The sequence below is a fragment of the Papaver somniferum genome, chromosome 2, assembly GCF_003573695.1.
Source record: "Papaver somniferum cultivar HN1 chromosome 2, ASM357369v1, whole genome shotgun sequence".
Classification (NCBI taxonomy): domain Eukaryota; kingdom Viridiplantae; phylum Streptophyta; class Magnoliopsida; order Ranunculales; family Papaveraceae; genus Papaver; species Papaver somniferum.
In genome coordinates, this window is record NC_039359.1 from 81,067,760 (window position 1) to 81,091,645 (window position 23,886).

The 23,886-nt window shown below is 36.2% G+C and overlaps 2 protein-coding genes across 2 annotated transcripts; both read left to right on the plus strand.

The window, feature by feature from the left end:
• Nucleotides 1-567: 567 nt before the first annotated feature.
• Nucleotides 568-9,479, plus strand: LOC113348174 (protein SAWADEE HOMEODOMAIN HOMOLOG 1-like). Its single transcript, XM_026591878.1, has 9 exons — nt 568-708; nt 896-981; nt 1,148-1,193; nt 1,595-1,739; nt 5,945-6,008; nt 7,713-7,764; nt 8,600-8,743; nt 8,842-8,961; nt 9,074-9,479. Exons 1-9 carry the CDS (start codon nt 661-663, stop codon nt 9,116-9,118), a joined length of 750 nt encoding a protein of 249 aa, XP_026447663.1. The 5' UTR covers nt 568-660; the 3' UTR covers nt 9,119-9,479.
• A 181-nt stretch (nt 9,480-9,660) lies between these two features.
• LOC113348175 (S-norcoclaurine synthase 2-like) lies at nt 9,661-10,343 on the plus strand. Its single transcript, XM_026591879.1, has 2 exons — nt 9,661-9,847; nt 9,933-10,343. The coding sequence occupies exons 1-2, from the start codon at nt 9,661-9,663 to the stop codon at nt 10,217-10,219; spliced, it is 474 nt and encodes a 157-aa protein (XP_026447664.1). The 3' UTR covers nt 10,220-10,343.
• Nucleotides 10,344-23,886: the final 13,543 nt, after the last annotated feature.

A 23,886-nucleotide genomic window follows, 5' to 3' on the forward strand; every position in this document is an offset into this window, starting at 1 on the left:
ATCACATCAACCCAGAATCGGAGTATGTAGGTTCACAGTAAAAGCCGATTTTGATCACAATCGGGTTGCTATGGTTTACATATAAACCGATTCTAGGTGGATTTTCAGATACCTTGATGAGTGAATTTCAAAGTTTTAGAGGTAAATCATTGTAGAGTATCTTTTAGAAGGAAGGGTTTAAAGGGATTTAACTCAATCACCCAAATTTTCTGTTTTTTTTTTTTTTATAAACCAAAAGGAAATTAGATTATAATTGTTGTTCGTGATTGATTAGGATTTAGTTTTAATTTTGACGGAAATTGAAAAATAAATTGAGTTTGATTAATGATTTTTGTATTTGTTAATTAAGTTATGATTTTGTATTTGTATTTGTGTTAGAATAATTAAGATTTTCTAAGGTTAATTTAGTAATTTTCCAATCTTTAGACACCCCTTATCATTCTCTATTGGTGAACGAAGAAATCCATAGGTCCCAAATAAGTGGCATAGGTACCAATTTAGCCACACAAATTATGGGTGTCCCTAGAAATCTAGGATTTTCCAAACTCAATACAAGGTCAGATAGAAGTTGGAAAGATTAACCTGACCAGAGCTTAACACCATTACTCCACCACAGTACAGACCAGGTATCTGCTAGACTGCGCCTTCAGTTTCTGCCAAATGGGTCGGCTCCGGCCGAGAGAATCTCCCTCTTTCAACAAATTCGAGGTAAAATCTCACTCTCTCCCTCTTTCCCAATATATTCCCAAAACCCTATTCATTTTCTGTTTCCCTCTTTTTAAAATGCAAAAAGATAAATGAAAATAGGGTTCATCAAAAAATACGGTGACCTGAAATTGGGTGTTGTTAATCCATTGAAATGAATTCTATCCCTGTTGTTGTTCTTTGTTTTTAGATTCATTACATGCAAAAGCTATTAAAGGATGTTCGAAAAGAATCACTAAATCAGGAGTTCTGTGAAAAGGTCGCCAGGAAATTCAGGTGAGAAATCATCCATTGCATTGCGGTTTTCATTGAATCAAACAAAAATATGTATGATTTTAATTGTAAATACGATTAATATTTGTTTGTTATTTGAATGTAGTATAAGTAATGCTTCATTTTGTCAAGTAATGCTTCATTTTGTTTTTGTTCGTTTTTATTGTAGTCGTGAAGCCGGGCGTGCTGGAAAACCTGCCATACAGTGGGAGCAGGTTCGTTCATCTCACTTATAACACACCATGAACTGTTTAGCGTAAACCTTGGAAATGCTAAGTTTTATGGTTTTATTAGGATCCAAAACAAGTTACTTCTAGGGCATTTTACCCTTTTAAGGAACTTGCTTTGGTCTTAGAGTGGGAGTGGCAAGTGACTGGCCGCTCCTTATCTGACCGTTTTATGTTGGGATCCTGTCGTGGTTTGAAGCAAGAATTTGATCTTATTTAACCATAAAAGTTGCTCATCCATTTCTCCTTTCAAAGACCATTGTGGCAACAACTTTGGAAAGTGGAAGATGGAAGCCATACAAGACTTCTTGCTCTTATGGTGAAATATTTTACTTGTTGTATTTGGAACTATCTCCATTGATCTTATTACTGTGGTTTACCTATTTCAGGTACAAGATTGGTTCCAAAACAAGTGTCAAGCTAGCCCAGATAAAGTTACTAACAGTCCTCTTACTACCTCAAAACAAGAGGTTACTCCTCTCAGCGACAAGGCATTAAGCAGTAAACTTGAAGATTTTTCTGACAACTCTAAAGGTTTTTCTCTTTTCCTTGTATGGATAAATGATTATTTTACTTGTTGGCATTCCATCCACTTTTTTTGGAACATCTATGTGGTTACGTTTTCACAGCACATCAACTTGATTATTGTCATGAGCATAACATCTTTTAGGATTTCCCTGGTGTCATTGTCATGCAACTCAGTAAGTCTTTAATTAGTAAAAGAAGTAAAACTTAGATATTACCTTGTTCACTAGAAAGTGCAAACAAATGAACTTATTGTTTTATGGTGAGCTCTTTTCTGAACAAAGACTACAAAGTAGATGGAGATGGAACATATAATAGACATCTTAGTCAGTTTGGATGTAGCTCATGATCCTCTGCAGTTAAGATATGAGAATATGAAAGTCTGAAAACGTAGCTTAAAAGGTTTTATCATCCATCATTCAAGCATGAAGAAGTACAAATAGAAGTCCAGTAGATTAACCAAGTGCTAAAAAATGTCAATCTATTTCTTTTTGCAACGTCTGTTCATGATATCAAATTAATGATTGTCAAAGCTGTTAAGTATGATGATTACGCTGTGTGGTGTGGTGCTGTTCATTTCAGTTGCATTATGGACTAATATGGTGCTGTTTTATGTTAACATTTGTTTTAAGCTTGTTAAATGTCAATACTAGGTATTATGCTTGATCAGCACCAAGTATTTCTTTAGTCATGTTTAAGTCTAAAGATACTGTGGTTAAGGAGCTGAAATTCCAACATTCTGCTGCTATATCCCCTAATTATTAGTTGTTCCACAACAAGGGGTCGTAAGACTGAAGTCTTAGACCGAATTTCCGGAAAGTTAATGAAGTTCTTCTTACATGTGGTATTTTGATACTTTCTAGATATTGTCACAGGGTGAAATTTTGATTGAGCAAGTATTGAGTAAGTAGTAGAAGTTTCATTTATAAGGATATAGGATGTATGTGAATGGAAACATACATAAGTTTAGTCTTAGTTATGGCAGAATACTTTCTGATTTGGACCATTTCGTTTACTATTCTGTACCCATTTAGTTCAACTAAATAAAGATCTTACGCCATAATAGAAGATTAATGTGTCAAGGTTAAGGTTTTATATGGACATTATGTGGTTTCTCATATTCATGTGGTGGTTTACTTGTTGTAGTTTTCAGACTTGTTCTTCCTCCATTTTCTTCATGTTCTAGTTGTTTATTTCAACTAGATGAAGGTAGATGAAGGTTCCATAATGATTTACTTATAGCGGCAGATATGGACAGAAAGTGTTGTAATTTGCTGTAATTGGTTAGTCTAAAAAATTTCTGTTTGAAAGTTGCAACTTGTAGACGACCCTTGTACCTTCCACAGCTCCACTAAGTGTCACCATCTGATGCTTTGAGAGTGATGAAAGAGTCTTAACGGCAACAAAGTGTGAGATTCTTGTGGTCTGTGTATGATTCATTTGGAGGTTGTGAGTATAACTTAACCCCAAGGTTGTTTATGCTTATAAATCTAAAATGAATCATGTTTCATATGGGATGGTTGCTCTTGAACCCAAAGGTTTACTACTTCTGTTATTTGCTTTATATGAGATATTAAAGTCAAAAATTGTTGATTACAGACCCCTGTATGTTATAATTTCACTCAAAGAAGGATTTATGAGTGATTACACGGGGAGAAGCCAAATTGCATAAATTAAAAGAATCATGTGGGTTTTATAAATGCTCATCATAAATATGAAAATATTTGGAAAAAGTCGTCTATGAAATAGAACTATGTCGAGAGTTTGGAGGGAGGGAGTGTTAGTTATCTTCTAGCACGCCTTACTTGATCTTATCCTATATTCGTTGATGGCAGAGAGTCTAGGGACTATAAGGAGTTAAGAGGTTGATAAAATGGAGGCTGGTAATGAGTGCATCACTGTCCAAGGAATGATTTCACAACTTTTATAAATAAATAAAATTTGACTAACAAAGCTTGTATAGATCCATTGATTACGAATAGACCTCCGGCTCCTACTCCTATTCCTCCGACTCCTACTCCTATTCCTTGAGGTTATTTAATTATTGTAATTTAAATAACCATTCATTTGATGTTGATGTCACATTAGAAAGTTCATTGAGGAATAGGAGCCGAAAGTCTATTCCTTGGATTTATACGAGCTTTGCTAGTCAAATTTTATTTATTTTTTATAAAAGTTGTAAAATTATTCCTTGGATAGTGATGCACTCATTACCTTCTCCATTTTTCAATCTCCTAACTCCATATAGTCGTTAGACTCTCTGCTCTCAACAAATATAGGTTAAGATCAAGTAAGGCGCACGAGAAGATAACTAATACTCCCTTCCTCCAAACTCTTGACATAGTTCTATTTCGTAGATGACTTGTTCCAAATATTTTCATATTTATGACGAGCATTTACAAAATCCACATGATTTTTTTAATTTATAGATTTGGCTTCTCCCCCTGAGTCAAAAATTGTTGATTACAGACCCCTATAGTTATTAAGAGTATATATGCATGGTAGAATCTGACTAACAGCAGGTGTATGATATTCGTTGTTAGTTTGTATGTGTATCATCCTGGATGCATACTTGTTCTTGTCTGTGTATGCTCATAAAGAACCTCTTTAGATCATAAAGTTGTCACTTATGTGACATCAAGGATCTCTGCTTGTTATCACAAGAACATTGGGATATCGGTTTTTTAGATATAAGAGGGCACCGTAAAGTACTTGGTCTTATTTGAATATTGAGCTTAAGCTCAACTAAAGACATAATTTGGATTCCTATTTGAAACCTTCAACTGTTTAGTGTATTAAGCATAGTGCTCGATGTGCGAGTAAATAAGCATAAACTTTATTGAAAGCAAAACAGATCTCTGTTTTGTTGATGTATAAAGGATCTGAGTATGAGGTAAGAGCTTATGGTAGTTGATTCTAAGGTAACCATTTTTCTCTATTGGGCATAAGGTGTAACTCTATTGTGGCATATGAAATATACCAATACCAATATGGTGTTACCAGATGATAGTGGATCGTCTAGTGTTCGATATAAAAGCGGTGTGTTGGTCTCTATAGGTTTTGTGGAGATGGCCATGCTTCTTAAAAGCAGTGTGTATAGGTCTCTACAGCAAAGCCTAGCGTAGTATTGACTTGGTTATATTTTTTTTAGTTAAAGATTTGTTGCTTAACTAATTGGGAAAATGTTGTCTTTCTTATGGTTTATGCATAAAACAAGATTGGTTTTAGTTTATGTTAAGCCTGATTAGTAAATAATCTGGATTAAAATGTGATTATGGTTTAATCACGCACTTGAGACTTAGTTTATAGGTTAATGCTAATCAAGTTTGAATAATGGTGATGTGTCCTCAGTAGCTGTTTAGGTTTCTCTCTATCTCATGGTGAAAAGGGTAGTGAGACTCATGGAAAGCATGTCAAGGATTGTCCTCTTGCATAAATGTTAAATCTGACTTTATGCATCATTCAAGCATGGCTTTATGGAGTATCCAAGTAACGAAGTAGTAAAAACTACCTATCCATGTAACTGCTAAAAAACTTGCAGCACACTTAAACATAAACCACCTATACAAATGACAAGTAAAGTGCATCAAATTAAAGATGACACAATGATTTTTACTTGGTTCGGCCGTTAACGAAGTCTATATCCACGGGTTGGGTTTTGACTATATTTGTATGATGATGCATCAATCTCCATGAAAGAGGAGCTGAGCGCTTAGTAAGCTGAGAGTGTAGAGTCACTTCTCTTAAATGGAGTTTGATGTAAACACACAAAATTAAGTGATTATCCAGCCCGTTGATGTAGGTCTTGTTAACGACTTCGAGCCACGTAAAAATCATTGTGTCATCTTTACTTACATGCATATTATTCATCATGGTGTGTGGTTTGGTCCTCCGAATCATCTTTGGATGTACTTCCAGATGTTTGGTAGTTACGATCTATTTCTTCTTGCATAGTCTGTTTGTATTGTGATGTTGTACGTAGAGGCCTTTCTTTTGTAACTTTTGTTCTGGAGTACTGTACTTGATACTTGTTTGGCTGCACTCATGTTTGTTCTTTTTTCTAAAGTTTATTTTTAAATTTGGATCATGAATTATATCCTGCTTAAATATTATCCTCTTTGTGATATTGTGCAGTTTTGACCCTTACTGATGGATAGGTTTGAAATTTAAAGGTGATGGCTCATTGTTATCTCCTACTTAAATCTGTATTGCAGGTGGAAAGCTTCTAGACATGTCAGATCTGCAGTTTGAGGCTAAATCAGCAAAAGATGACGCTTGGTAAGTATGTGAAAGAAGAATTTTGCCATTCTTTCTTCAGTTATACTATTTCTATTTGCACTAATATAACACCACAATCTTTGATTTATTTTCTGATCTAGAGATATAGTTTCTGAAAGCCCGTTTGGCTGACTTATTACTTACTTTCCCAAGTGAGATATGTCGTGCCTCAGGAAAATAGTCAAAATTTCCTTCGCTATAGTTACCAAAGGAATGAAAAGGGCTAGAACGCTAGAGTGAAAAATCACTGTACTTGGAGAGTCAAGATTTGACTCGCATAGGAACTACTCAATAAGCAACGCTTGTAGTACATAAATGTCCATAATCTAGATTTTTAGGGTAGGAAATTGATTTAGCACATGGATTGTGATGATTCATATGTCATGTGGCAATCTGGGTTTGGGGTGTTTTTGGAAGTGAAAGTGATTGGAAAATGATATGCAGGTGTGAATTGACTCCCAAATTACTGCCAACATCAAGAAGACGACCGCTCAAAACTTGTCCAGTCCTAAGGGGAAATGTTGTTTGAGAGAGAGGGAAGCAAGAGCGAAAGAGAGAAAAAGTAACTTAGTACTTTCAAAGCTGGTTGTATCTCCAATTGTGAGTTAATAATGTATTTGTAGATCTCTAGTGGATAGTATTGTTCCTCATGGTTACTTTGGTGGTTGTCATGGGCTAGCGGCATGTCTAACCATCTAAGATGTGGTGTGTGGATGGTGGGTGGTTTCTGTACCTACTAATCCTACAATTACGGCAAATATGTCGCTAAACATGCGCATGACAACCAACCACTTGCTGACAACGAGTAATGCTACTACTATCTTTTGGTGATATATAAAATAGTTCATTCATCCCATATTGAGATACAACAATCTTACTCTGAAAGTACAAAGTTACTCTCGTTCGCTTTTGTTTCTATTCCTGCCAAACCAACTTTCCCTCGTACGAATGAATAAGTTGTATATGGTGTCTCCTTGACTTGGCAAGTAATTTGGGAGGCGATTTCCTCACACCTCGACATTTTTATTCTTTTGCCCCAATCACTTTCACTTCCAAAAACAACCTAAAACACCGACTACCGGATTTCCTAAGATAGTGTGATCAGCTTCCTATATTTACACGTGGCTTACTGTATTCTATCTCTCAAATTTTCACTAAATCATCAGGTGATTTTCACACCCTATGTATTCATCGTGGTTCGCATCAAAACTTGTAACCTTATGAGAGGATGGGCCAATAAATACTTTAGCCAAAAACTCCTGGTGTCAACATTACACTTGAAACCTACAAAGTCTACAATAATGGAACCAAAAAGAGTCAAGTGGAGCTTGTAGGCTACAACAGCGCAATTCAGTCAGTCAAATTTGTCTTTAGATATCTGACTGTACCATATTCTAGCTTTTGCGAGATGAAATAATGCTCAAATTCCCGTACAGAGAAACTTGTTCACTGGATATTTTTGAAAACATTTACTTTTGGTTTGCCGAACTTAAAAAAGTTGCTTTGAATGTGGTAGTAATTATGGATTGACAGGTAGTTATCTTTGTGTTCTGTAATCTTCAGCAGGTTCTCCATATAAATCCTAAATAATTTAGTTTTGTACATAAAATTGATCATTCTTTTGTGGTTTGATTGCTAGTGCAAACATATAAATCAAGTTCACATGCCATAGTTCTTCCATATAACCTTTTGTTAGTTTTGCAGGTACGATGTTTCGCTGTTCCTCACACACCGAATTGTTGGTTCAGGCGAACCTGTAAGGATTATTCGATCTAAATGCCTATACTTTATGGTTTATGCATAATTTCTTACTCCTGACAATCAAGGATTTGAAATCTTACTGATAGATATCCGAACTTTCATGTTGCTTGGCACACTGAGAGAAACAAAATGTAAGCTGTGCAGTGTCATTGTTCATGTGTTCCAAAGCCCTCATGTATCTGGCGGAGAGATTAGTATAGGACCCCTGCGTTCTGAAATCCCCAATTTCCCTGCCCACCCTGCATGTGTATCCTTTGTACCTGAAATCCACCTTGTTTCATCAGGTGTGTTTAACTTGGCCAGGAAAATGTCACGTCCGAGCAGCTTTGCTGAATCTGGAATCACAATGATTTGGGTTATGCATTTCTAGAGATTATTGAGGACTAGATTATCATGATTCTTTGTAGTTAAATCATTGAAAAATTAAGAGTGCTGTGAGGAAGAAACCTTGCAAACTCTATAATTCAGTTTGTCCCGAGTGCATGTGGAATTCTTTACTATGTGGACACTGCACTGGATCTAGATCAAGAGAACCAAGTTAGTTTTTCTGTTGTCTGTTCTGGTCTATTATTTCTGTATACATCCAGTTTAAGACCTGAGATCTCATTTGGTGTGTCAAAATATAAGTCCAGTTATGAGACCGAAGGTCTCATTAGGTGCGTCAAAATTTAAGTCCAGTTTTTGAACAATCGGGTTAATGAGTTGAGTGTGTCAACTTTTGCAGCGGATAATGCCATTTGGGTCCTCGAGAAAATTAGTTCGATTATTTGGTAGTATGTTACTGTGACATCTCTGGGTATATGATCTTTCTGAATTATGTTTCTCTGAAGGAAGTACGAGTACGCTTCGCTGGATTTGGTGCTGAGGAGGATGAATGGGTGAGCGTAAAGAAGGCAGTTCGTGAGCGTTCTATCCCTATCGAGCCTTCCGAATGTGAAACAGTTGAGGTTGGAGATCTCATCCTTTGCTTCCAGGTAATGGCATGTTAGATTTTAATCAGTTCTGCTCTGCTATTACTTTCTTAAGTTGGTCCCATCATGTCTAATCAAATTTCGTGGGGTTTCATTTTCAGGAGAGTGAAGACCAGGCAATCTACTTTGATGCCCATGTTCTGGAAATCCACAGGAGATTACATGACATTAGGGGATGCAGGTGTGACTTCTTGGTCCGTTATGACCATGACAACAGCGAGGTAATATAAAGACATGGAATCCTATTTCAAATTTCACAATTCATCAGAGACATGGTGGCTATAGACCTGCTTAACTGATGTGCATCCAACATCTTCTTGCATGTGATGGCAGGAAAACGTTCGGTTGAGGAGACTATGTCGTCGGCCACAATGTTAGTCATCAACTTGTGCGCAGCATAGTACTTCCCTAATTTTGCATCATCCTATGGAGTATATAAGTAGAGACTGGAACTGAAAATCTATATAATCGTTCCGGGTCGCGCCTTGTAATGCGCAATTTTGGTACTGTCTTACGGTGAAAAGAGTAAACTAACTACATCTTAGTTAAGCTTTTGGATATTCTGGTTTCACATGCATAGATGTTCTGTTGTAAATCAAGCAAGGGTAAAGAGTTTACATACACTTGAAATTTTACAAGGCCATACAAAAGATATGGATTGATGCTCAATGTCGTCGTCAAGATATTGCAGTTAAGGAGATATTCTTGCAATTAATATTCCGAATGTACTATTAAAGTCTATTTACTAGCTTACCTTGGGTTTTCTATTTATTTCCATCTATACGAGATTTTATGTTCTGTACATATCTTTAGTTTCCTTTCAAGACAAATAGACGAATCTTTGTAATACTGTAAAGGGATCCATACGCAAAGCATTTCAACAAATTGTCTTTGCTCTAATCGAAAAAAAGAAAGAAATCATGGTCAAGTATATGCTTAGTAGCGAACTAGAGGTGGCAGCGCCAGCAGAATTTGTATGGGCTGTTTTCTCCTCTAAGGAAGTTCCTAAACTTGTTCCAAAATTGCTTCCAAGTGCATTTGAGAAGGTAAAAATTCTTGAAGGTGATGGTGGTCTTGGAACCGTTATTGACCTCGTATATCCTCAAGGTACATAAACTTATTTAATCAATCAATCTAGTTATTAACCTTAATCCTCTTCTTCGTTTGCTAATGCTTGTTATGATTCTACTAGGACATGTGCCATTGTCATACAAAGAAAAGATCGTGACAGTCAATAACCAAGAACGTCTTAAAGAGACACAGCAGATCGAAGGAGGATATCTGGATATGGGTGTAACATTTTTAATCGAAAGTTTCCAAATGATCGAGAAAGATGCTGACTCATGCATAATCAAGTCCACGGTTAGATATGAAGTCCCTGATGATCTTGCTCATAACGTTTCTCATCTCATTAGTGCTGACCATCTTCTTACCATGGCTAAGGTTGGAGCAAAATATGCTCTCAGTCTTAGGCAATAAGTATCACAATATTGAAAAATGGTGCTAGCCAGCTTAAAACAACTCAGTTGGCCAAGTATTTGATTCTCGTATTTTAATAAGGTCAAAAGTTCTGGTGTCCTAGTTAATAAGCTTGCGTGTAAATCAGGGTCTTCACCAGTCAACGATTCAAAGTTTTCTGAGTCAAATGGAAATGATGTGCCCAACTCACTCCGATCAGTCTCGCATGCGTGTCAATTAGACGGAGGTAGAGTTAATGAGATTCTTCTTTATTTTCGGTCCTTGAATTTAATCAGGTTAATTTTACACCCCTAGAGTTTTTCCAAAATTCTGATAATTCAAAAGCTATAGTAGAAATACGTGTAACAGTTAGATGCTTTATTCAAAAAATATAGCCGTTGAAGATCAGAATTCTTTTGATTTTCTTTTTTTGGGGGGATTTTGTGTTTCCCCCTCACAAAGATACCTAATTTGCATTACCCCCTTTTAGAATCCATAATTGGCAAATCCCCCTTTCCGTTATAACGGACGTGACCCATCAGTTAAGCTAGCACGTGCAACGTGCGTGTTCTACTCAAGGCACCTTCCCTATGATACCACTGAAACACAATTCACATCAGTTCTTCACTTCCATGGCATCTCTTGTGCTGCACCCGCTGGTTAATCTACATCCCAACTCTATCTAATAGATTTCTTTTGATGTTTCTGACAACAATTTGTCTCTCTCAACAACTAATCCCTATACTACTATCAATTTTAAACAAAAAAAATGGCAAATAACTATGGAGAGTAAGATATTCTTTAAACAGTAAAAAGTTGATGGATTATGTGTTTCTGGTAACACATTTGATTAGATTTAGAACATCCATTTTATGTATTTATTTTTCTATTTTGTTTTGGGTGATACGGTGACATTTATCACAGCAAGAGATGAAGCTTTAAGCCAACTGCAACTTGGGTTGGAAATGAAGACGGAGAAGACAATGTTGAGAAGGGTAAGTTAGAAAGATACCTTTGATTTAATAAATTTGTGCAGTTAACAACATACTGACTTATCAATGATGAGGAGATACCTTTGATTTTGTTTATACCCGCTTCGATTTATTTGAAAAACAAAAAAATCCCCCAAAACTAGGAACTGTTCTTGGATAAATCTCGACTTCCATAGAGAGATTTTAATCTAAGTTCAAATTTGCATCCAGCGATATATAATCTTCATACCCATTTAAATAATTTTAAAAGCCATAAACTTCAATTTATGTGCCTGTACTGTGTCTCTAATGGCGGTGCTGTATCAGATATGGAAGAAGACGAAAATGAGAAGGAGATGAGGAGGACCATTCGATGGTTTTTACTTTTCTTTCTTTTTAATTTTAATCCACGTGTGAAAGGAAATAAAGCTCTGATCAGGAAAAATTATACACACGCATGTCGCATGTGTGTCTTAAATGGATAGTCACGGCCGTTATAACAGAAAGGGGATTTACCAATTATGGATTTTGAAAGGTGGTAATGCAAATTAGATATCTTTATTGGGGGGATTTTTTTTTTAATAAGAAAAGAAAACTTTCATTCATAGAATTAATCAAAGTTTACATTAAATTTATTTCTGACAAGAGATTTCAACCATATTGGAAGTACAGAGTTACAAGATTCAGAAGCTCTAAGATTCCTAGCTTTTTTGGCTAAGCTATTAGCTACTTCATTTTGATTTGTCCAAGGAGATTGAGGTTGAAAAGTTGGTGGATTTTCATATCTCCTTGAATAGACAACTGAGTATCAATTGTGATAATTCTTACTCTAGAACTCTCTGTAATATTATGGTAGGTTTGTTTGCATAATTCACCGTTTCCAGGAATTTATAATGCATGGGATTATAAATTCAGAGATTCTTGTGTTTTTGGTAACTCAATTAAAATTCCTAGGATTTATAAAGTTTTGTTGTATTAAAGTCCTTATATTGTTTGTCATTACTCTCAAATCTTAAAATTGCACATATATATGGGATTTAGAGTTAAAAAAAAGTGGGTCAACAAATCCCTTGATAAGTTTCCCAACAAATCTTAGGGGGGAGGGGTCAGACTCCATATGAAGGATTTGCTGGAAAATTGAATCCAGTAGGAAACATGATTCCAAGGATTCGGACAACCAAACAAACAGAGGGAAACGTAATTCTACCAAATCCCCTGGACCCATAAATTCCACTTTTAAAATTCTACATACAAACCCACCATAAATAACATTCTGGAAGATTTGAATGGGCTAGATGATTATGATTCCGTTGATGAAGAAGAATTTGCACAAGATACTTTTGTTTCTTCTAGGGCGATGGAGAATTCTAATGGATCTTAACATCATGTCCTGGAACATTAGGGGCTTGAATGATGATCTCAAAATTCAGGCAATAAGACAGGCAATTCGAAAGAATAGAGTTTCTATCTGCACTATCCAAGAATCAAAAATGGAAAATGTGGATGAATCTATGGTAAGATCCTTATAGGGAAATAATAATTATGAATATGCTTTCGTACCATCAGAATGAAGCTCTGGTGACATCATAACTCTATGGAATGGTGATGATGTGATCATGGAGGAGGTTCTTTTAGGGATTTCTGTTTGACTATCAGATTCAGAAACACTAAGGATAGTTTTGTTTGACTTTTCACTTCACTATATGGTGCATCTGATCCAGTTGACTATGCACAATTTTGGCAAGAATTGGGAGAAACTCGTACTATTATAAATGAACCTTGGTGTGGTGGTGACTGGAATGCTATCTTATGTCAGGCTAATAGAAATGGAGTTGGTGGTACTAAAAGAAACACAAGAAATTTCAGACATTTTTTTGAATTCTCAGAATTTGCTGGACATCCCAATGGATGGTGGAAGGTTTACTTGGAAAAACTCTCAAAATCCTCATCTTTCACAAAGACTAGACATATTTTTCATGTCAATGGAATGGGAGGATCAATGTCCAGGTTTGGTACAAACGAGACTAAAAAGACTTACATTTGACCATGCTCCAATTGTTTTGAGAACCATTTCTTATCTCATCCAAAATTTTTGAACAATATGAAAATTTGGTGGAACAATTTATCTTTTGCTGGTAAACCAAGTTATATTCTTGCTACAAAGCTTCAAGGATTGATTTTTTTTATCAAAAAATGGGGAAGAGATACTTTTGGATCCTTACAAGCTGAAGTGGATAGACTTGAAAATCTTATTGATGTGATGGACAATCTAGAAGAGATAAATGGTTTATCACAAGAGGATTTTGCTGAAAGAGGACTTCAGTATTCCACATAAAAATGCTTCTCTAAATCTAGCAAGAAAATGGCATGCAAGATCTAAGGGTCAATTGCTCATGGATGGTGAAAGGAATTCAAAAACAATTTCACAAAAATGTTTGTTGTAGATATAGAGCTAGTGGCATTACTTCTCTGATCATAAATGATACTGTGTGTCATGATAATGATACAATAAATTATGAAGCAAAAATATTTTACAATGATTTGTTCAAAGAAGAATTTTCTCTAAGACAAACTTTTGATGACTTGTCTCTGCCTTCTCTTTCAGTGCAAAATAGTATTTTGCTGGAAAGGCCTTTTGATGAGGAAGAAGTGTGCAATGTAATCAAATGTTTTGGTTTGTACAAGTCACCAGGTCCATATGGGTACACAATGGAGTTTTTTAAAGCAACATGGATATAATCAAGCCTAAATTAATGAATGTTTTTCATGAATTTCACTCTATTGACACTCTAGATTGGAGGCTCAATTGTACTAACATTATTCTTCTTCCCAAATGTGAAGGTGCAGTGTCTATGAACAATTACAGGACCATTAGTCTTATTGGTGGCATTTAAAAAAATCATTTCTAAGTGTCTTGCTGACAGAATGAAAGTTATAATGCCAGCCATTATTTCTAAAGTACAAGGTGCTTTTGTAGATGAGAGACAAATCACAGATGGAATCGTTATTGCCTCTGAATTGATAGATGCAAGAGAAAGATCTAATACTCCAGGATTAGTAGTGAAAGTGGATTTTCAAAAAGCTTTTGACAACATAAATTGGAGTTGTCTAGATTACACAATGTCCAGATCTGGTTTTGAGAATTTTTGGAGGAAATGGATTCATTGGTTCATCTCAAATGTCAGATTCTCTATTTCATTAAACGGCTCTTGCTCTGAGTTGTTTAGAAGCAGTAAAGGGTAAGACAAGGTGACCCTTTTTCACATTTCTTATTTATATTAATGGTTGAGGTTCTTTCTTTGATGATTCAAAGATAAGTTGAGTTAAACTTTATTCAAGGTTTCAAGCCATCTGCAAATTGAGACACTGTTAACCATACACAGTTTCTGATTATCTAATTATGTTTCCGGATGACAGTGAAGAACAGATTACAAATCTCAAGAAAATCTTAATTGATGGTTTCAAGCTTGAAAGTAAATTTCAAGAAAAGTGCTCTAATGGCTGTAGGAAATGCTCAGTTTGCATATTCTCGTGCTTTAATTTTTGGCTGCCAAAAAGTGCAATTTTCCATAAATTATTTGGGAGTTCCTTCGGGAAGTAAATCCAAGTCAGTGACTGTTTGGGAGGTGATTTTACAAAGATTTTAGAAGAGATTGAGAAATTGGCAAAGAGTAGGTTGATGCTTATCAAGCATGTCCTATGCATCCTTCCAATTTACTATCTATCTATTTTTCCAGATTCCTGCTTTTGTAGAAAAACAAATGGATAACATTATGAGAAGTTTTCTTTGGGGTGCTGGAAAAAAGAAAGGTTGCTTGGGTTAGAAAATCCTTATCAAAATAAAAAAGGTGTTGTTGGTGTAAAAAGTTTGAGACTCATTAATAAAGCTTTACATGCTAAGTGGATTTGGAGACACAATACTGAGAGAAGAGCTTTACATGCTCTACCTGCCATCATTGTGACACTCTTTCATAGTAACCACTTCCTCGTGGATGTTTTTCTTGATAGGCAAATAATTAACATGATATGTTCGCATGCAGCAGAATTTGGGAACCAGGATGATGCATTGTTTATTCAAGGCATATGAATTCCTTGCCACATCAAGGTTTACAGTGGCCCTACTTCTTTCTTATTATCGCATGATCCATGTGACAAATCATGAGAAAGTTTCCCATGACCACTTTATTTACATCATTGTCAGTAGGCTCGGTACCACACCCATTGCCTATGAACTGATATATAAGTGATGAACACGTAAGTGTGACATATTTTCACCCATAAATATACTAGTTGGGACTCATTTTATCACTAATAAACTTACTTGTAGATGTTTTTGTGCAAATAAACGTTTTTAGAAGAATCAGCTCGAAAAAATGTTAAAGGCACCTCCGGAGGACAGTTGATATTCGGACTTTCATTGTTGGCTAAGGGGTACTCAATTACTAAGGGACACCCTAATTGCTATTCACAACCCAGAACACCACCTTATTTCCGTTCCACCAGGATTACTGATTAATGACTTTCTGATAAGAGTATAAGAAGCATCTCAAGACTCTCTTCTGTTTTAAGAAATGAGATGTGGAGAACACTTCTGGACACGTCCCTCTCACTCTTTAGCCCATTAGTGGGATTCAGATGCTTCAATAGACAAAGCAACCCTTTGTTTTCATTTGTATTATTACTCCCTGGCAGTGAATGTGATATGTAGCCGTGCAGGTGGCCAAATATTAATTCCCACTGTATTTGGTGCTGTGAGTTGGAGCGTCGGAGCTTTAGTCGCAAATTCCATATTAGCTTTCATTCAGCCATTTATTCTATGAATGATCGGAATTGTTTGTATTTTCTACAAAAGCACTAAAATAATATTGTTAGCCAAAATATTGAGTCCTAGTCAATATAAATACCCCACACTTATATTTTACTAGTCCTCGAACAAGACAAAAAAATATATCCGCTATACAGTTAGATATGGAGTGACGTCTGCTAAACAGCTAGACCGATCTGTTAAACAACGAGATCGAGAAATTTCTGCTAAACAGCGAGACGAATCCACTAAACAGTGGACAGAGATGTCTGTTAAACAGCTAGACAGAAAGACCTGCTAAACAGCTGATCACATATTTTTTTATTGTAGACCCGCTAAACAGCTGGTCATATCTTTCAAATTTTATTTTTTTTAATTTTAGAGACCCGCTCCACAGTTGGTCATAAGATGATAAGAAAAGCAAAAATAGACCCGCTAAACAGCTGATCATCATTTATTTATTAAAAAAAAATAATAACGAAATACCAGTCCCCCACACTTAAACATTACATTTTCCTCAATGTAATTGAGTCATCCAACGTAAAAATTAAGATGGGAAATTCAAGCAAACATATAAAAGATAGAGGACAGAAAACAAATCTGATGGGTTGACGCCCATGAAGCGAAATCGTATGGGTTGACACCCATAAAGTATAATATTGTGTATCTACTCTCTCAAACAAGGTGATGATACACCAAAGTAAGCTGCAAAGCATAAATATAAAGGTTGGGGATCAATCCAACAAATCAGGTTAACCGAAAAGATGATCGTGCAACAATAATAATTAATAGCGAGAGAGCCAAAACTGAATTCAGTATTATTAGGAAAACAATTTGAACCTTCCCCATCGTATGTATTTATCTAAAGTAAATCTGAGTCACTGATTATGAGTAAAGATTGTTTAGAAAATTCAACAATTGTCATACACTCTAAATATGGTTCTAAATCCGAGGAAATATCTTCCTTTGATGAGTTGCTTATATTATTTATTGGAGACCGCAATGCATTGACAATGTCAATAAGCATGGGGTCTTCAGAGTCTGCAAAATGGGCTAAACAAACCGAGATTGGTTCAAAATCAACAGTACCAGTATCAATCTGTTTAACATTCATATCAGCAATTAGGAGATCACAAGATGAGTCAGCAAAACAAGGGCTCAATGGAGCAATAATATCATGAACAATCGACTCATCAACTAAGTGATTTATAGAAATCTCACTATTCAAATGGCTAGAAGGTACCTCATTATGAATGTCCACTGTCTCTAAGTAGTTAGACTCAACAATAGTATCTTCTGTATAAACATGTTCCTCTAAATCATCATCTGCATATAACTCTTGGCATGCTAGAATTCTTAATCTTTGTTCCAAACTAAGCGGTCTGTGTTTGTAATACTTCTCATATATCATTAGAGGAGATTCTTCACTTACCACATGTGGAGAAAAAACTCCATACCGTTGCCTCTGCATATACTCCATAAGCGTCATATCAGAAGATGTCTCCTGAGAATGTGAATTTCTACGCTTAAATTCTGCAAGTGTCATCTTAGATGACGTCTCGTACAAAGAATTCATCATCCTCAAAAAGGCTCCTGAAATAAAATTCTAACACAGAAAACAAGTCAAATAGAACTAAAAAAAATTAAATAAAATGATTAAAAAGAATAAATAAAAACCAAACTATTTACAAATCAAAAATACTAATTACAATATTCCACAACCGCTCCCCGGCAGCGGCGCCAAAAATTGATCGAATTTTGAATATTGGTAAATAGGTTGTCGTTCACTCGGACTTTGTTGAGATTGATTTAGGCTTGAATATATAAAATATTAAAAATAAAGGAAAATATACAAAACAAGGTCACAGGATGAAGAGATACTAGGACGCAGGATTTCACTACTTTTTATATTCTTGTGGTCCAATCAATAATCTAAACAATATAGCTCAAACAAAAGAAGTTGTGACTCTAATTCTTTGCCAAAATAGATTTCATAAAACATTAGTTGTAAGTTGTGAGCATGACGCATCAAAAGTAATTAAAACCAAGCATGCAACATCAAACAAAATAACAAATAATTAGTAGAAATCATAACGCAATTAAATCTATGCAAAAAGTCATATAAAGAATTAATTCATTTACCACAATCATGAAAAGTTGCTTCCTCCGTTGTCCCAGTAATGGGTTCTAGCTCCGCATGGTGAAAACACACTCAAATGAATTTTTCATTGACAAAAAGGTGTTCACAATAATGAAATGGGAGAAAAATAATAAAACCGGCTTTGTAACACTTATATCTATTACAAAACTAACTGTTACAGAAAACGATATATGAGAAGCATCGTTGGTACTGTAGCACTACGACTGTCCCCTACTGTTTAATGTTCTTCGTGTTCTTCATAGGAACAGCAATGGCAGCTCTCTGTAACTCCAATTTATCCGGCTCTTTAGTGTCTAAACGTCTCCCAACCTCTCCTTCACGGCTCTGTAGCCGCCTCCCTTCTGTTCGTCTCCCAAAACCGGCTCCCCCTTTCTGTTCTATTCCATCGGTATATGTAGTGTTGTTGAGGGTCCAATCAAGGCCCAGATGATAATTCCCAAGGCCCAGTCCACTACTCTTCTCGCACTAGAGCAAACGCCAGTTTCCAATCTAACTCTGTATGTAAGTCGAACCACTCAGTACCGGTTTCTATTCTCTGAACGGCTGAATCTCGTCACCCACAGGCCGCCAACGATTGCCAATAACTCTGCCTATCTATCTTCTCACCGTTCAGTCCGTCCATCTAACTTTCTTCCCAGGTCACCATAAGACCACACCAGCTTCAGAAACCCATCGTTACGGCCATGACTATCTACACGAGCTTACAGTCCATCTAATGCATCCCCACAAACCACGGAAGTAAACACTTCTTGTTGCTGTCATCTCGATTGAGTTTCCATCCACAAAGTGTCCCAAACAAACCCCTGAACTCCGTTGATGCATCTCAATCATCACCTTCCATCAACTCTTCTTTTCTCCATCAACACCTGCACAACCACCACTGCCAGCAGCTTGGACCTCCTCGTTGCTGCAAAGAACAATAGCTAGGACCATCTTCATTCCCAAGTCCGACCGAAGTCTCAAGTTGCAACTTCATCTATTATTGGCAATCTGTAAAATACGACCACTACACCAGCATAGAATCACCGGCGAAGTAGACACTCAATGCTGTTTTCACCACAGATTCAAACCAGCCTAACATTAACCTCTTGGAAGAATGTTGACTGCCAACTCTATCTCGCAGCAGCATCTACCAACTCCAGTCCACACACGGTTCACCTTCTCGCAGCCAGTTCCGACCATCAACGACAACCAACGCCGTTTCCTTTCCATCTCACCATCGACTGCACTTCTATCTTCGCACAACAACAGCACCACCATACCACCATCAACATGCATCTCATCCAAACCATCTCCATCTCTCGCTGAACTAACCAGAGACTCAGTACCTATAACATTGTTGTTGCAGTAAACAACATCTCATATCTGCACCTGTGTTGTCTCATGAATCACCCAGAACACCACCTTATTTCCGTTCCACCAAGATTACTGATTATGATAAGAGTATAAGAAGCATCTCAAGACTCTTTTCTGTTTTAAGAAATGAGATGTGGAGAACACTTCTGGACACGTCCCACTCACTCTTTAGCCCATTAGTGGGATTCAGATGCTTCAATAGACAAAGCAACCCTTGTTATTACTCCCTGGCAGTGAATGTGAACTGTAGCCGTGCAGGTGGCCAAATATTAATTCCACTGTATTTGGTGCTGTGAGTTGGAGCATCAGAGCTTTAGTCGCAAATTCCATATTAGCTTTCATTTAGCCATTTATTCTCTGGAAGATCGGAATTTTTTGTACTTTCTACAAAAGCATTAAAATAGTATTGTTTGCCAAAATATTGAGTCCTACTCAATATAAATGTAAGGACCCTTAAGCTCGTCAACGCTATTAGACTAGTCAAGAGACGTCTTAGTCGTTAATAACACGAACGCTACTTAATAGGAATTAATCTAACAAAGACCTAAAGACGAAACTAGTAATGCTGGATAGATCTTGAAAAGTTACGCGAAATGGACTACTCGAACGTGTCATTCGGACACCGGACGAAGAAGATATCATCATATTGTTATGAAAGGTAAAATCGTCATTTCCGGAAAAACGCTTTTGAAGTAACAAGGACACGTTGTTCCTTTCCCTTATCAGATTCTTGGGTGCATCTAACAAACTCGTCGGCCTTATCTTCACGAAATCGAAAGAGGAACTCATTTCTCTTTTTCTTTCTCTTTCTTATTCTTCCTTCATCTCTTCTCTGTCTCCCTCTGTTCTTCAGCCGAGTGATGGTGGAGAGATTAAATCAGTGATTAGGAGATGAATAATAATGAGATGGATTACGTAGTGACGGTGTTGTGGTTTGTTGTTGATTCAGAATCGAAGGAGGAAGTAAATCAGTTAGTTAGGGTTTCTGTGAATTCATTGGAGTTCGATTTGAGTAAAGATTAAGGAGAGTTAGAAAGAATTACAAGATGGGTTTGCTTAATTGAAGAGTTTAATTGATGTTTGAGTTTGAATCTGAGAAGAAGAAAATTGAGTTGTTGTTGTTAATCGAGGTTAGGGTTTACGTTTCTCAGATGAAGAAATCAAGAACAGTTGGTGATGATGTTTAGATGATGAAGGGGATATGAAGACGTGAATCGTGATGAAGACCAATTAAGGGATCGTTAAGATTCTGTGTGAGATGGTTAATCAGAGAGGATTAAAGTTGGGGTTCTGGATTCGATTTTAGACTTGCATGGAATTGATAAATAAAGATTTGAAGGGTTTCTGTTAGATTGATGCAGTAGAGTAGTTTTGGCGATGAATCGAAAGATTAAGGTTCTCGGGAAGATGATTTGAAAGAAGAATTTAATTCAGTCGCTTGAATGATCATCTTGAGGTAATTTTATTTCAATGAAAAGCTAGTAAAGATAATGTTTATACACTTTCGTTTGGAAGATTGTTTATGAGATATGTGAATCTGCAGATGTAGATTAGGTCTGTATGTTGAATGGTAATTGAGAATGATATATGTCTGGGATGTGATTGATGTCTGTGGAATTTGGATATGGAACAGTGATTTGAAATGTGGTGGTAAAATTACAGATGAAGGTTGAGTTAAAATGAGAACTGGTTGTGGTAAGTTAAGTGAGATGAAGATGGAATTGAGTCCCTGTTGATGTTGTTGCAGTGATGAAGATTACTGAATTGGAAATGATAAAGAATCTGAAGCTAAACCAGATTGTGTAAGTGCTGTAATGGATTTGGTAGTTTGGTGTTGCCATTGCAGTCTGGTAAGCTGCAGTTAGAGTTGGAGAAGATCTGGTGGTGTTGTTGTTGTTTTGGTAGTTGTTGTAAGTGCAAGTGATAAGTTGAAGTCTGTGTTCTGAATTGAAGAATGGGTTAAGTTGATAAGAATTTCAGTCTTTAGAATTAGAATTGTAAAGTGATAGTGTGCAGGTGGAATGGATTGCTGGTAATGCTGATAGAATGAGTTGAGTTACAGTTGTAACAAGTTGAATTGCGAAGTGGAGGTTGTCTTGAATTTTGTTAGTTGACTCTCCAGTGGAAGACTTGCTACTGCTATTGCAGGTAGGCTTGAATTACAGTTGTAATGAAATTGTATAATTCTTTTAGAATGAATTTTTGTGTATAGATCAATTGAATAGAATCAGATTGGATTAGTGTTAGAGTTGTATTTGTATCAGTGGCTTGTGCCATTGATTTGCCTATTTTAGTCATCCCAGTCAGTGTCTGACTTTGCTGACTCAGTTAATCTGACTGAGTTGAATCGTATTGACCCACTAGGTTATCTGTCTTGACCTGAGTTGACTCAGTTGACCGATTTATACTTGACCATTGGACCAGGACTTGACCTTGGCTGGACGTTTACCGTTAATTGACCCTGTTGACTGTTAGAGATCGTTAGTTGACCCTAGTGGACCAGGCCTTGTGTAATGGGCTTGTTTAGTTGGACTTGGGTTTAGGTTTAATGTTTCCAGTTTGATGTATTAGACCCTTATGGTCTGATTTAGCCTTTGGTTTCTTCTACAAAGTTGTAGATATTCATAAGACTTAGCTATGGACTCTAGAATCAATCTAATTGGAACAGTAAACTCTTAGTTATGTTAAAGATAGAGAATAAGATACTTAAATGGGCTTAGAGCAATTAGATAGACTTGTATGATTCTTGTATGAGCTATTTTGGCTAGTTTCTTAGAATTTTTATGTGATTAACAGTTAGTCTGTATTAACAACGATCGATTCAAAGGACGAACCAGCAGATCATGGATCTCGAGGTAGGCGTGGCTTGTCATCAAAATAGGTGGGAATACATTTGACTCTTTGGTAACATTATTGTTTTCCTTTACAACAGTTTATGCTTAACAAACTCATGTATTTCTGTTTGTGCGTTCTATGCATTGTTTAACTTGTTTTATGATAATTATATTGATTCTGTTAATCTTTCCATGGTTTGGAAAGGACCTGTAATGTGTTGTGGTCAATATGAATTTTTATGGGGAACAAGAATTTCCACGTGTGGTATATAGGATACGCTCCTTCACATTTATACCTAGAGCTGTTATGATATATTGGTCGACAGTTTGCGAGTTCGGAATGGTCGACATCCATATTTATGATTAGGTGTGGATTTGCGAGTTCGGAATTGCACAACCATAGTATACATTGTTTGAAGAAGGAGTTTGTCCATATACATGTTTGTTTACTTCTGTGAGGATATGCTCTTTTACATTTATATCTGCACGAATTCAGCTTTTATGATTATATCGGTCGACATTTTGCGAGTTCGGAATTGTCGACATCCACATTTACGATTAGGTGTGGATTTGCGAGTTCGGAATTGCACAACCATAGTATACATTGTTTGAAGAAAGAGCTTGTCCATATTCTTGTTTGTGTATCTCGGTGACTTGGTCACTATTTAATGTCTGGGAAAAACATTATTGTTATTCTTAATCTTGTTTATGATTACTTAGAAGTTAAATGTTAATTATTCCCACTTTCAGTTTTCAGAGACAGATCAGAGTTGCGCAGCGAAAGACGCAAGTGTTGACTCCGTTAATTAGTTAACTTCTACTATGTTTATTATGTTGTTTATTGTATCTGTAAACCAATTGACTATTGTATATGTATCGTTTGAGAGAAGTTCATGTATATATATTCTGAGCGGGGTTAGTTTTGGGATAAGTTTTGTAGCAGATTTCTTAATTGAATGTTTAAGTATTTGAATTAGATTCGTGGTGCCTTTTTATTTAGTTAATCTCTTGGATTAGTCAGCTGCTAGCTTAGGCGGCGTACAATAAATATGGGTATAGAATGTAGCACATACGTGCTTATCAATAAAGCCACCACTACCACTTCCTATAAACATTTTAAAAATCAGTTTTCCATTTTTGCATGTCTGAAAACTCATACTTAAGCATGATGCAGTACCCTAATATGGCATTTCAAGACCAAGTTGCTGCAGGAGCCATTATGCAGTAGGAAGCTTCTGGGACACTCACTCTACACTCTTACTATAATATTTGAAATTCTATACATCTTTACAAACTCAGAGGAAACCTTTAATCAAGTTCTCTGTTGCATGTTTGCAAACTCAAAGAAAACAAAACCTTTTTATCAAGTTATCCACTGCATCTTCAGAAACTCGAAGAAAATCTTTGATCAATATAAATTAACTGTTGCGTATCAGTATCACATATCATCTATCGATGAATCTATTAATTTAACGTTAGATCTTCCTATCAGAGAAATTCCTGGAGGTTATGGCATACCAATAATCAGCACGATAAAAGATCGTTATGATTTTTCTATTTTT